This window comes from Alligator sinensis, unplaced genomic scaffold (genome assembly GCF_000455745.1).
Source record: "Alligator sinensis unplaced genomic scaffold, ASM45574v1 scaffold678_1, whole genome shotgun sequence".
In the NCBI taxonomy this organism is placed as follows: Eukaryota; Metazoa; Chordata; order Crocodylia; family Alligatoridae; genus Alligator; species Alligator sinensis.
The window spans coordinates 2,133,619-2,147,096 of NW_005842006.1; the positions used below are offsets into that span (position 1 = coordinate 2,133,619).

The 13,478-nt window shown below is 39.9% G+C and overlaps 1 protein-coding gene across 1 annotated transcript in view; it reads left to right on the forward strand.

Annotated features, from left to right (window-relative positions):
* The window catches only part of PQLC3 (PQ loop repeat containing 3), a 12,880-nt gene extending 842 nt beyond the window's left edge, over positions 1 to 12,038 (forward strand). Inside the window, exons 2-7 of the mRNA XM_006021794.3 lie at positions 2,099 to 2,181; positions 2,266 to 2,335; positions 3,990 to 4,047; positions 5,685 to 5,805; positions 6,571 to 6,612; positions 9,065 to 12,038. Coding sequence (XP_006021856.1) covers positions 2,099 to 2,181; positions 2,266 to 2,335; positions 3,990 to 4,047; positions 5,685 to 5,805; positions 6,571 to 6,612; positions 9,065 to 9,153 — 463 coding nt within the window. The 3' untranslated portion in view covers positions 9,154 to 12,038. The remainder of the gene's footprint in view (positions 1 to 2,098; positions 2,182 to 2,265; positions 2,336 to 3,989; positions 4,048 to 5,684; positions 5,806 to 6,570; positions 6,613 to 9,064) is intronic.
* Positions 12,039 to 13,478: the final 1,440 nt, after the last annotated feature.

Sequence of the window (13,478 nt, forward strand, 5' to 3'; positions counted from 1 at the left end):
CTTCGTGTCTGGCTGGCTGCCGCCCCTCCCCCCCCGCCCGCACCCTGCTACAGTCATCTCCGCCCCGGGCACCACACTTCCTTGCCACGATCTGAAAATAGGCTCTCCTTTACAGGAGGAAACGTAGGGAAGTGCGGCTTTCCCCTGCAGGCTGGGGTGAGGGGCGCTGGGTCCGCGTTGCCCATTGGTGTTTACAACTGGGTTCTGGCACAAAAAAGGTTGAGAGCCAACCTTTGGACTGGGTGACCTCCGGGGGCCCCTCCCTGCCCCACTTCATGGCTTTCATAGACATTAGGGCTGGAAGGGGCCTTGGAAGATCACTGAGTCCAGCCCCCTGCCCCAGGGGCAGGAAGTCAGCTGGGGTCAAAGGGTCCCAGCAAATGAAACAGCCAAATTTCTCTTGAAATAAACATTCAAACTTATCTGACTCTCTGCTAGGTTATGTATATTGGCACAGTTTAGCAGTAAACTGCTCATACATTTACACTGGCCAGACCTGTAATGTAATTATCCCCCAATTAATTACTGAATCCTGCAATAAATTTAGACTGGCCACATGTGCAAAGTAAGGCTGGCCACAAGCGGGAAGCAATTATCCCACAATTAACTGGTGAATCTGACACTACATTTGGATGGGCACATGTGCAAATCATCACGATAAAAATGACTGTTCAGCTATAAAAACACCAACCAGCTATAAAGTTAGTGCTTGAAAATGTGCAACGGCTCTATCACTGGTTTCTAGCCAGCTTTGATCTGAACATGCGGAGGACCCTTCGGCTGTAACAGCACTTGTTGCTTGTGAAGGGAGCAGATGCCACCTGCTGAGACGCGGAGACCTCCCCCACCAGCTTGCAGCAGTGCTTTTCCAGCACCTTTGAGAGTGTTTATGACTTTAAAATGATCTGCTTATCTATATAGGGAATTCATAATAGTGTGTGGTATGGGTCATATTTTATGGGTAATATTTGGGAATAGGAAGAGGAGCTATAAAACCAAGCTGCAACCATGATATTGCTCACCGTTATCAGGGGTTTCACCTGTTGTACCTCTGAGATGTACGTTATTTGGGGAATGTTTTAAAGAGCCTTCTTTTTTTTTAAAAAAGTCCATTTGGACTGTTATGCTTCCACCATGATGCATCATCTAGACTCTACCTCAGAGTACCACCACCCTGACGGCACAGACCTGACACCCTCACCTGCCACAAGCAAAGCGGGGGAAGCATGTCGATCCCATTTGCTCAGCCTAGGCTGACTGAGAAGTCATCTGAGGGCAGTTTACCTCTCTCAAGTCAAGGCTGGAACATGGAGCTGCCTGTTTAGTCTGCTCCATAAACCAAAGTAGGACGTAGTCAACAGCTTGCCCACTGAGTTGGGTATTATGCAGGGCCTGTGACATTTGTACAGGAAGAATGGTATTAAATACATTTCTAGGTGGAGTTTAGGTATTTAAGTCTGAAATGGTTTAGAAGCCAGTTATCAATGGAGCTGCCTCCTTCCACCTCAGACTTATTTAGAAAACTCTTATCAGGGAAAGCTGTGACAAAAAGATGTAGAATAAAAGTTGAAGATCATCTCTTATAAGAAGTGCTATCACTCAGCACATTTAAAGCTGGACTTGACAGCAGGCCAAGAAAGATGCAGTAATAAAGCACAGTCCTGCAGTGGCAAGAGCTGGTCTAGATGCCTTCCCACTACTAGCTATAGGAGTCCATGTTTGTTCTGCTTCATAAAACAATTTACGGCCTGGAACAGTGTAACCTGCTAGAACTTGAGAAATGAGAATTTGTCCCAACATGAGTCAGGAAAGACTATTAACAAATTATGGCTAGGATTCTTTTTTCCTTTACTTGTAAATAGTAATTGTTTAAACAGTTACTGGCAAGTTGTATCATTAGCACTGACAAATCTACAGCTTTCCAGTTTAAGGATAAAAAATAGCCTGTAAGATCTTCAGCACTTTACCTTAGTGAATGTTTCTACAATTTGCACAATGGGGAGAGATGGTCCTGACCAGGGATGTTGGCTGTTCCCACTGCATGGTTTTCAAAATGAAATTGTCAATGAAGTTTTCCTTTCTGTGTTGCTTTCCTCAGCTTCCTTGTGTTTCTGAGATACCAGATTTACTATGGCTACCCCCTGCTGACTTACCTGGAGTACCCCATCCTCGTTGCACAAGGTGAGGTTTCTCTCTCCCCCTATAGATTTTTAACGGGCTATAGTTTCCTTTCCATAAACAACTGCTTTTTATTTTCCCCTCCAGATGTCATTCTCTTGTTGTGTGTTCTGCATTACAGTGGAAAGATGGAGCATGTTTTGCCTTACATTGCCATGTATCCTTTGATGTCTAGTTAATTCTCTTTATGCAAACTTCTGGCAGGTCTCTGACAGAAGACTCTGAATATTGTCTCCCAGCACCCTTGTAAACAAGAGTCAGCCACCGTATAACATGAATTTCTTGTTCCTTTCAGATTTTTTGGATCACAGTAAAAACTTGCATCTTTAACTGATTTTACAGGGCCCACAACTGAAGAGGAATGAGATTAATTCCTAATTTACATTTGCGTTAGAGATGCATAGTGGAAAATATGAAGCTCCTTGTTACAGTTACTTTTATATGTAGATTTTACACGCAGGAATTAACATCAACAGATAATGGGTAATGCGTGATAGAAGAAATACAGCTTTGGGTTCAAACTGGGCACTGGAGACCTTAAAGCTGTGCTTGAAAACCTTCAGACACTGATTGCCTGAATATAATATGAAAAAAGAGGGGAGAAGGGCATTTGCAAAGACGGGATCAGTGCCTCTCTGCCCACCAGGCTCCACCTTTGGATCCTGTTTTGGGGATCCATGTTTCTTAACAACCTCAGCTTGCAGGTGTTTGATAAAGGTAGTATTCCAGCCCCTCTGCCTGCTTTAGGGAAGAATCTTTTTTAATTTCTCCCAATTCTTGTATTTGGAAAGTAGCTGATCCTCCTCCTCTCCAGATTTCATGACTACTGCAGAATGGTGACTTTCTTCTACCTTATACCTTCCCCTCTCCTTGGATTACTCCATTGTTAATGCTGGCCTCTGCTTTACATAAGAAGATTTTTCTTGAATTTTACTGCTATCCATTCAGGTTTTTTAAATGGTAGCTGCAACACTGACCATAATGTTTGTAATCTCTTGTTGCAGCTACTGCTGTTTGCCAAGACTTCCTGCCAGTTTGTGCAAATGCAATTTTAGATTAAAAACTGTAATAAATTGTAATGCAGTGAATTTTCAAACATCAGAGCTGTTAGTCATCTTTTGCTTATAGTTTTGTAAAAAAAAAAATCAAATGAGAGAAAACAAAGGTCTTATTTCTGAAACATGTTTGTAACTTTGCTCACACAAGTAGACCCATCAAAATCAATGGGATTACCAAGATGTGTAAAATGAAGTGTGCCTAGGTGATTGTATTTGTGAAGTTTCAGGTTCTGTGAGCAGAGTCATTATTGTAGAATCATGGACATCTTGGAGCCCTATAAAGTCGTTGTGGGATAATGTCTATTCAGGGAGCTATTCTAGGATCTTATTGTGTGACGGCTTTCTGGTAAACTTATAGATTTTTGTGTCATTATAGACACCATCTTAATAAGCTTAGCGCTCCCATCCAAGACTGCTACTGAAAAAGTGTATACTTTCCAGTAGTGTATACTCTCTGCTACCACACACCAACTTCTGTACTGCCCAAAGGCTTCTTATAGTGGTTGTGATTAAAATGTTGATAGGTATGACTATAACATTAGTTTTTCCTTCTGCTCCTTCTAAAGCTTTCCTGCACACAAATAATGTTGATCTCATTAATTTTTTTTACTTAGAATTGTTCTGTTTTATGCAGATTTTATAGGAAGCTTAAATTACAGCATTGCTGTGGCTGTTCTTGGTTTACAGTAGGGGAATGTAGTTAATTCCTTGACTCAGGTACTTTTAGCATTATGAAACTTAACCCAAAGTAAGATTTGTAGGGGGATGGTACCTTCTAACGCTGCAGAAGTGGATAATAGACTTGGCAATGGTAAGTATTAACATGTTAACTGAAAATACTTGCATCTATGAAACCCTCCCTTTGCAGATCCACATTCAATTAAAAAAAAAAAAAATTCTTTGTATTGAAAACCAGCTGTTACTGATCATTTTCCAAATACTGTCAGGTTTTTTTTATCTCATCACAGTGAGTACTTTGAGAGAAAAAGGCACTAGAGCATGATACACTTTCAATTTTAACAATGTTTAAGGTATATGTATGCAGTATTTAAATTTGATGGAGCAAGTGGACCCACTGAGCCAGGTGCCAGTAGTACCCCATTGTTGTACAATCAGACAAGTTTCAGGATATATTTTAAGATGTTGGCCTGCATACTTCTATTATACTAACCACCATTATTTTTTTTTTAAAACCTTTTATAAGGTTTTTAAAAGTTGTACAGGAAGAAAGGGGAAATAAATAAATGAATTATGTAAGGGATTAAGTTTCTGTCTCTGGTGACTCTTGTAACCTTGATGCTGGGTAAACATAGGCATGGCAGTTTTATTATCTACTCTGAGACCTAGTGAATATCTTCCACTGTCAGCTGTGTATAGACATTACTTTTAGCTATCTCAAGTGGTTTTGACCTTGCAGCAGTGTTAGGAGAGAGATTTAGATGGCTAAGTCAAACTCTCACTAAACAGAATAAAAAGAAAAGGTGGGAAAGCAGAGGGAAGGAGCAAGAGCAGGAACCTCTCTCTAAATCCAGACTATCACCTGGAATAAGACTACATAGCAGAGTCAGGTTTTCCTGGGATACATGTCAACGTCCACAAAAGCCCCAGGATAGATGCAGTTGTACAGGGCTTTTGCTGACTAGCTTATTTTGTTCAGAGAAGCTGTATAGCTGTGCCAGTATGGAAACACTCCTGCCAGCACTGGCTGCATCTCAACTCTAGTGGCAGAGGCTTGCTTGAGTAGAAATGTGCTTAGCTGAGATTAGTGATGTCACCAGATCTCTGATTCAGCAAGCACAACCCATCTCTCATGATCAGGGTAATGAAGGACCAGTGGGGCCCTCCAGGGTCCCAGTAGACCCTGGGCCAGGGAAGCAGCCATGACATGATGATAGTTTCTTTTGGTTCCATTATACTCCCCATGTTATGATTCAGCCTCATGATTCCTTAAAAAAGAAAGAAGTGAAAGAGTGGAAAGGCTTCTCATTATTTTGCGCATCAAATTGGACAATAGCTTATACCAGTTTCATCTTACATTCTGATTCCATTTTCCTTTTGGTTTCCCTAATGTGATTTTAATACAGCTTGTGGGTGGGAGACTATTTTGTTTGGAGTAACTCAGTCTTCCTTTTGTGCACTTGGAGAAACACTTGTGTGGAAGGCTGAATATGACTTGATCCTGTTTCTAGGCTTCTGTACCACTTCCAACTGATTGCAATAACTGTTTTGCCACAAAACTAGAACAGCCTGTTTCATTTTTGTTACACAGTTACTTAGCAAGTTGCTGTAACAACTGGGCTACAAACAGTGAAGGGGAAGATTTTTAAACTTTAAAATAAGGACTTTTTCTTTCTTAAGTGATGCCTCAATTTTAGGGCTGAACTAAGCATTCTTTTGTTTGGTGTTACTATGAAGACAGCTGTCCTCTCTTGGTGTCCTTCTCTGCAGAATTTGTGCACATTAATCAGTGCAGCCAGTAAACTTGCTCAGCTGCGTTGCCTGTGGCAGACAAGAGATTCTGGACAAGTGAGTGCCCTAACCTGGAGTATGTCTGCATTCACCTGTGCAAGTAAGCAGCATGCAAACACATTGACTTTTAAAAGCGCCTGCTCCAAAGATTCCCATTCCCACAGTATCTGTACCTACAGCAGTAGTCTTCTCTAACCTATAGCAAAGATGAGTCTTGCCTAGTGTAGCTTTCTGTATTATTTTCATAAGAGTAAGGATGAAGTCCTAGTCCAAGTGAGCACCACAGATTTTGCTGTTGACCTCAGTGTAGTCAAAGTAACCCTATTTGCATGTTCTTTTATAAGGATAAGGTCTCAACACCTTTAGTATTTAGTAAAAGTTTTAGCAATCCAAGGGGAGGGAAGGCAGCTATCAGGAAGGCTTGCAGGCTTCCCTGTCCCCATTGCTGTCCTCCTTTTGCAAGGAAAAGAATAAGAGAGGGATAGAGAATATTTAAGTTCTCAAAATATGAGCTGATCTCACTGGCAATTTGATATGGAAACAAACCAGCTGACAGACTCGGATCAGCAAAGAAATTAAAGAAAGAGTTGCACTTGAAAAGCGGGAGAGAAAAACAACAACCTTTTGCCTCAGCTCACCTTGTAGTGAGTTATGTTGTTCTTCTTTCAAATAAATAACCTAAGCTGAGTGTTGGGGATTTATCCTTGAGAACAGAATGAATAGGGCTGAAAAGAAGCATCAGTTTAAGACATGGTATTTATAAGGTTCTTAAGCTCGATTCTTAGCTATAAAGCAAAGGCTTTGTTTGTTTGAAAGCATCAGTACCATCTCTACTATACTAATCTCAATTCCTTTAAATTTACAGCAAGAATATTTACAACTGTAATGACCACAAATGATCTTATGGGTGAGTAAACTGAAATTGAAAATAAGACAGTAAGAGACACAGAAAACAGCAAAAAAGGCAAAAGATAAAAAGGCAAAGATAACAGCAACCTGTACTGTTTTATGGGGCATTCATCCAATAGAATAAACGACAAAAATGAGTACTTTATCCCAGCAAGCAAATTAGATTACTGCTAAGAAAACAGTATAGAACTACTGTTATGACAACAATTTCATAATACCTTGGAATGCAATGGTAAGAAGGAAAAAATATGTGGTCATCATTACATGGAACGTTAGTAACTTAATGGGCAATTTTTATTGTTAAGAGAGAAAATATTTTAATTGTTTAATTGGGAAAGCTAATTACGGCCAAAAAAGTTAATTCTTTCTTAACATAACTGAGTAGTGACTTTTCCAAATTCCGTGACACATCAAACAGATATTTCTTTTTATTGAACGTTGCTTAAAAAACAAAACAAACCTTGTTCATTAGCTGTAAAACCTCTCATGCTATATTCTCCTATTTTTTTAAATAGTACATTCACAAAGAAACTTAACTTGATAGTTATGTGGGGAGATTGGTGCAGTACTGTTACCAATGGATAGTTGTGCAATCTAAACTTTGTAATAACTGACAGCATCCACAGAATATTACTATAAAGCTGGAAGTTGTTTAATATTTTTATCCTAGAGCCCTGATAAACTGAATAGCCCAGGGGTTGTCACTGGGGGTATGCATACCCCCAGGACTTCTTGGAAAGGGGCTAGGGGGTACGCGCAGGTTGGCAGGGACATAATGCCGCCACCCACCACCCCGCACTGCTGCCTCCCAAGAGCCCGGGGAGGAGGGGGGTAAATGACAACAAGGGCAGTGACTCCCCTCTGCAGGCCACACAGGTGCTGCCTGGGGAGGGTGGGGAGCAGAGCTCGAATGCGGCAGCTGTCACTGCCATCTACCACCCTGTGCCGCCCCTCACCCCTGAGTCTGGCCACCACCACATCCCCTGCCAGAAGTGATACACTCCTTAAAAGGTTGAAAAAACCTGGCAAAGCCTATTTTGGCTACAGTGTTGTAACGCCTGATTCAAATCTTATTTTTATTTTAAATGGGTGTATAACAATCTGATAGCTGAAATACATCAACTTTCTACCAGAATAAGCTGTCTGGCAAATACAGAATCAAGCATATTTTTAATAGAAAAGTTACTAAACTTGCATTAAATATGAAATTATTCAAGTATGAAAATGGGCAAATTGTAACTTTTTGACTTCTTAACAGAATGAGTTAGATGATTATCCACAGTTAGATGGTGTCTTTTTAAATACTGATGCAGGGTAAACCTCCACCCATTCATAATATAGCATAAGATGTTGCAATATTACATAGATGAAAATGAACTCTGGCATTAAACAAAATGTGGCCTGTTAACGGTCTTGTGGACTGAGGGTTCACACTGGCATGTAGTATTTTCTCATTATTTGAGATGGTTTGGGAAGAACAGTGTGCAGTATACTGAAACTCACAACGATCACCTGCTCTGGGAAAATAATTCTTGTGTATTCCACATGCTTCCTAAAATAGGTCAAATGGGATATAATTCAAGTGTCCAGTGTCAGGAAAAGAGGAACAGATTGCAGGTTTGGTTTCCAAATAAATAGATTCTGCTTTATTTAAAAATCTTAAGAGGTGAAATAGACACACTGTGCAAATACTATTTCTTCCAAGTTTTCAGATGTTGGCTTGTTAAAATTTTACAACATACCAATAAAAATTTCCAACCAAAATATTCTCTCACAAACCTGAACATAGCAGGCAAGTGTGGCTATTGAAATTAACTTTCACTTTACTTTTGAGCATCGTGACAAATGTTTTCCTATCAATATGAGGAAAAACTAGATGCAATTGTGTAACTATCAATCAGATTTAATTTGCAAGAAACTGTATGTTATTTTCCATATCACAAAATTACTCAAAGCAGCACCTTTGCGTTAGAGACCCTAGAGGTGTCGACAAACATACCCTTTCACCATTTGAAAAGGAGAGCAGGGGCTTGGGTGTGCATATCAGCCGTTACAATTTAACTGTGATATCTGTATGATCCAAGTTAATTGAACTGTTGTCAAAGCTCCCACTATTTTACTACATTTGTATCACTATGGAATTTTTAAGTCTTTTCTATATACTAGATTTTTTTTTTTTTTTTAAAGTCTTGAGATACCACTTAACTTTTCCCTTCTCCAGGGAAATATGAACATTGAACTCCATTCAGAACTCTTGTTTTGTGATGCTTGGGTTCCTGTACTTGGTAATTTAAGAACGTTTATTAAATGAATTCTTAGAATGTAAATTCTCTAAACTGTACTCTAGTAAAAGTTTACAAGCTAATGTGTTCTAGGAAAATGACAGCAGTGATTTTTAAAGTATTTATGCTTACTACATCTCAGCATCTTATTAATATTTTCCTTTTTAGTTCTTGTCCGTTTTGTGATTATGCTGGTTCTCAACATATGGGTCACAACTACAATACTCCGCTACAGGAAGACTGAAAAGACAGATTAGAAGACCAGTTCTCCACAGCGTATGGCACGTGTGCTAACAAACCCCACAGTGAAATCTGAACAGCGGACCACAGTTCCAGGCAGTCTTCTTCCTCCAAGCTTGTCTCGTATATCCCTAAAGATATTGAACGCAACTTGGCTAGGTTTTTATTACCAGTAATACTAATAGTAAAATACACTTCAGTTGAGCAGTATGTTTTTATTGGTCATTTGCAGCAAGTTTTACTTACCGTATTTGGGATTTTTTAATTGATATTTTATACATTCATATATCTATTTTTGTAACTCCACAATACTTTTTACTGATTAAAATAACACTTTTCAGTTTCCTTTCTATGTGCAGAGTGGAATTGTGTCCACACAGTTCATCCTCTTTCTGCATCTCATGAGTAGTGGCCCTGACAGCAGACTTTTCTCCTTACATTGGTAGACCTCTCTCATGATCTTACCCCTCTCTCTATGATCAGTAGTAATTAGAGGTTAGCCATGTGCACAAGGTAAACAAATAGAGGCAGACGGCAGTGTCCTTACACTGCATTGGTTTGTATAGCTGACACCTGAAGCAGAAGCAGTATAGCTGCATTTGCATAGCATACAGCACTATGGTTCAGCATTCAGGATTGAAGCACCTGTGAGTATTTCAAATGCACACTTTATCCAATTAAGAAGTCTAGATCAACCCACACAACACCTGCAGATATCACTCATTTCAAGTTAGTCATTTTTATTTAGACAAAGAGTACATTTCATTCTTTTATTGGCTTTCCAAGCCTACAACTGTAACCCCCCACTTGCTGACTGGTGCTTTTCCCCCTCTAATGCTGGTTAAAACATTTGTAGAGGCTGACAAGCATGCTACAGCTTTGACTTGGCTGAGATCAATAGTAGAGACTCATGTTTTAAGATCCACAAGTTCTAAATTTGATCTTTGCTGCTGATGACTCACCTCATTCAGAGTGTAACATGACTTGCGTATGTCAGCTCTGCTGTACTGAATTATTCTATAAGCCTCACTGTATTGTGGGATGTGAAAACTGCACTTGAATTTTACTTCAGACATTCCAATTATAACTTGGGTTTGTGGTGAAACAAAACATCAGGTTTATTAAAAACAAAAAATGTATTTTAAATAATGGCATTGGCTTATGACTGTTGGAAATACTATGTATGCTTTTTTTAACTGGCAATTGTTATATATTACTCTTATATATAAAGCTTACTTTATTTTTCCACCATGTTCTTCTTGTGGAAAACAGTGCCTTCCCTAAAAAGTTTTCACTGTAAACCTATCTTATTAAACTGCCAGTAGTGAAATCTTGGCCCCACTAAAGAGGCCTCTCTCCCCTGCTTTATTTCAGTAGGGCCATGATTATGTCCCAGTATGTCAAATCACAGTACCATACAGCAACTGGTTCTGCAGATGTGGACCCTTTTAAGTATAATCCCATTGACTTAGTTCTGTGCAGAGCTGAGGATTTTGCTTGTTCATGCCAGACTGCAGGATCAGGGCCTTAATACCAGAAAGCATAGATGAGTTTAAGTAGCCTCCACCAACCTTACAAAAGTGGCATTCCAATACACCTCCATGTATTTTGAAGTAAACATTACTTGATATTAACTTAATGGAGCACAATACAGATTTGTTTAGTTTTAATAGTCTATATAGACATTCAAGATGTCTAAATGTTGGCTATGTCAAAAGTAACTGAAAAAAGTGTATTTAATTTTATACTTCTAGGTTCAAGCTGTGTAAAACACTGTAAATATCTAAATTTGGTGGCATATGAGTGGTCTTTTTTAGACATTTATATCAATATTGATAATAAAAGAGTCTTATTCATGTAATGCAAAATAAACAAGTTGCTTTTTTTTTTTTTTTTTTTTTTTTTAAGGATGAAGCTCTTGATACTGTAACTTACATGCTGAGTGAAAATTAAACATTAATTCCAAATTGCAGTTACCTTTATCCCTGGCATCTGAAGTGCCATATAGTATCTTCACTGAAGCAGTTAGAGAACTACAATCAGATATCTTAAAGAAAACATATGCAATTCTTGTTGTTGCTTATTTTTAAACTTATGCTTACCTTCAATGACAAATTAACATTGTGAGGAAAGGATAACTTTACAGATTCCATACTCCCATCTCTTCTACACATCTTCCATGCTTACAAGTGTCTTTGATACAGTCAGGAAAGACCAAACTTGGTATATTTGATATTATCAATTTAAAAAACAACAACCAACCTATTCTCCGATATGTAAAATTTCATTTTCTTCTCCAGTGTGGTTAAGAACATTTATAGACAAATGAGTGGTGAAGCACTCTTGTTCATTCTTTCATTCAGAACTATCACTATAGAGACAGCCCCAGTGTTTACTAAGCAACAGGCCAGATAACAAAACAGAGGCGGTGGTTCAAAATCACTCCAATATTTGGAGGACAGCAAGCAACTTTATGTATTGGGTATGAAATAATACACTCATGTAATGGAAATGTGAAAGCTGGATTCACATTCGTTATCCAATTCAGCTTTTTTGGCCTGTCTGTTCTATTGGTAGGCTGTGCATTGGGGTTCAACTGGGTCTTCTTGAAGCATGAGCATTTCATTTTCTAAACTAAAAGTGCTGTTAACAGTCTGAATTCCAGGCCAACCTATTTAAATATGGGCATGTTACAAAATACTTGTCCATCAGAGCTGAGCAAAGCTTCGGTCCCCGATTCGATTTGGTGGAGATTCGGCCCAATTCAGTGGCCAAATCTCCACATCTGAATCAAATGAGAGGACCTCTTAATCTCTCCGAATCGAATTGGAACCCTCCAAATCAATTTGCAGAGATTCAGTGATTTGGACATCGACACAGCTTTAAACGTTTTTTCTACGTACCTCTAGGTAGCAGACGGCTCGTGAATGCTGCGATGCTGGGGCGGATGGAGTGTCCCACAGGAGCATGGGGGGCTCCCCAGTGCGCTTGACAGCAGACCTGGAAGTGGACCAGAAGCACCCCTGCCCAGCTCAGCAACTGGTGCCTCCTGGGCCTGGGGGCGCATCTGGGGTCCCCCTGCTGCCGATCGCTGAGCAGGGCGGGTGGGGAGTGCCCCCAGCATGCTCCCTGGCAGACCCGGAAGTGGAACAGAAGTACTTCCAGGTTCACCGCTGAGCATGTGGGGGCCCCCCCACACTCCTGTGGGACGCTCCATCTGCCCCACCATCACAACATTTACAAGCCACACCTGGTACCTCGAGGTATGTAGAAAAAACATTTAAAGCTGTGTCGATGTCTGAATTGCTGATTCTCTGAATCAGCATTGAATCTTCAGATTCAGCTGAATCGAATCGGGGCCAGTGATCCGAATCAACTAATTGAATCACTGTCCCCAATTTGGGCCGAATCCGAATCAAATACGGCCCGTTTCGTACACCCCTGTCCATGTATGTGCCAAACATCTACTTATATGAAAGAAAACCTGCCATTTCAGTCAGGTCTTTAGTGTCAAGCTGATGAGAGGAATTCAAAGAAATCAAAAAGCATTTTATTTTGTGCTTTACTGTTAAAAGGTGGAAGAAGGGGCACGGCTATTTTGTGACAAACTGGTTAGATAGTGGGGAATCTGAATATCATCTATATATAAAATAAGTCTATATTTCTGATGTTTTCAACAAACAGGAACATTGCATGCAATTGAGCTGCCCAGTGAATGCTGTTTCGATGGTGGCATTTCATCTGAAGCACTTTCTTTACACAAGTTGTGTAAGTGCTGCTAACACTTACCATTGTATCACAAAGCTGTTTTTGCTTGGCATTGCCCCTAGGAATACCGAAGGTAGCCAACCCCCACTGCATTCCTTTCTTTTCAGGAAGTTTGCCTTGAGGGTGAAGTCGTTTTCCAGATGTATTTTCCTGGCCCTATGAATGTTCCAAATGAGCTAACCCCTCACAGGAAGTATAGATGGCATTCCTCACACCACTGTGAGGTCAGGATGACTTATTTCTCAAAGTATGTGCTGGGATACTGTTGAACCAGATAAGGCATTTGACACCTATGTACTGATTTAGTAAAAAGGACACAAGTACCAACCTGAACCTTGTGCAGAATTTTGACACTTAAGCTGAAAAACAGCAATCCTGAAAGCCTCTGCTCAGCTGTTACCTAGCCCAGAAGTTGCCAAAGCTCCACAGGGTTCTTGGTTGTAGCTGTGTTGGTCTAAGGACATAGGCAAGCAAGGTTTTTGGTGTGTATTCATTCTGGTATGCAGTTATTGTTTGGTTTCTCCTACATATTTTCCATCAGGGAATTTAGTGCACTGGATGAGATATATTACAT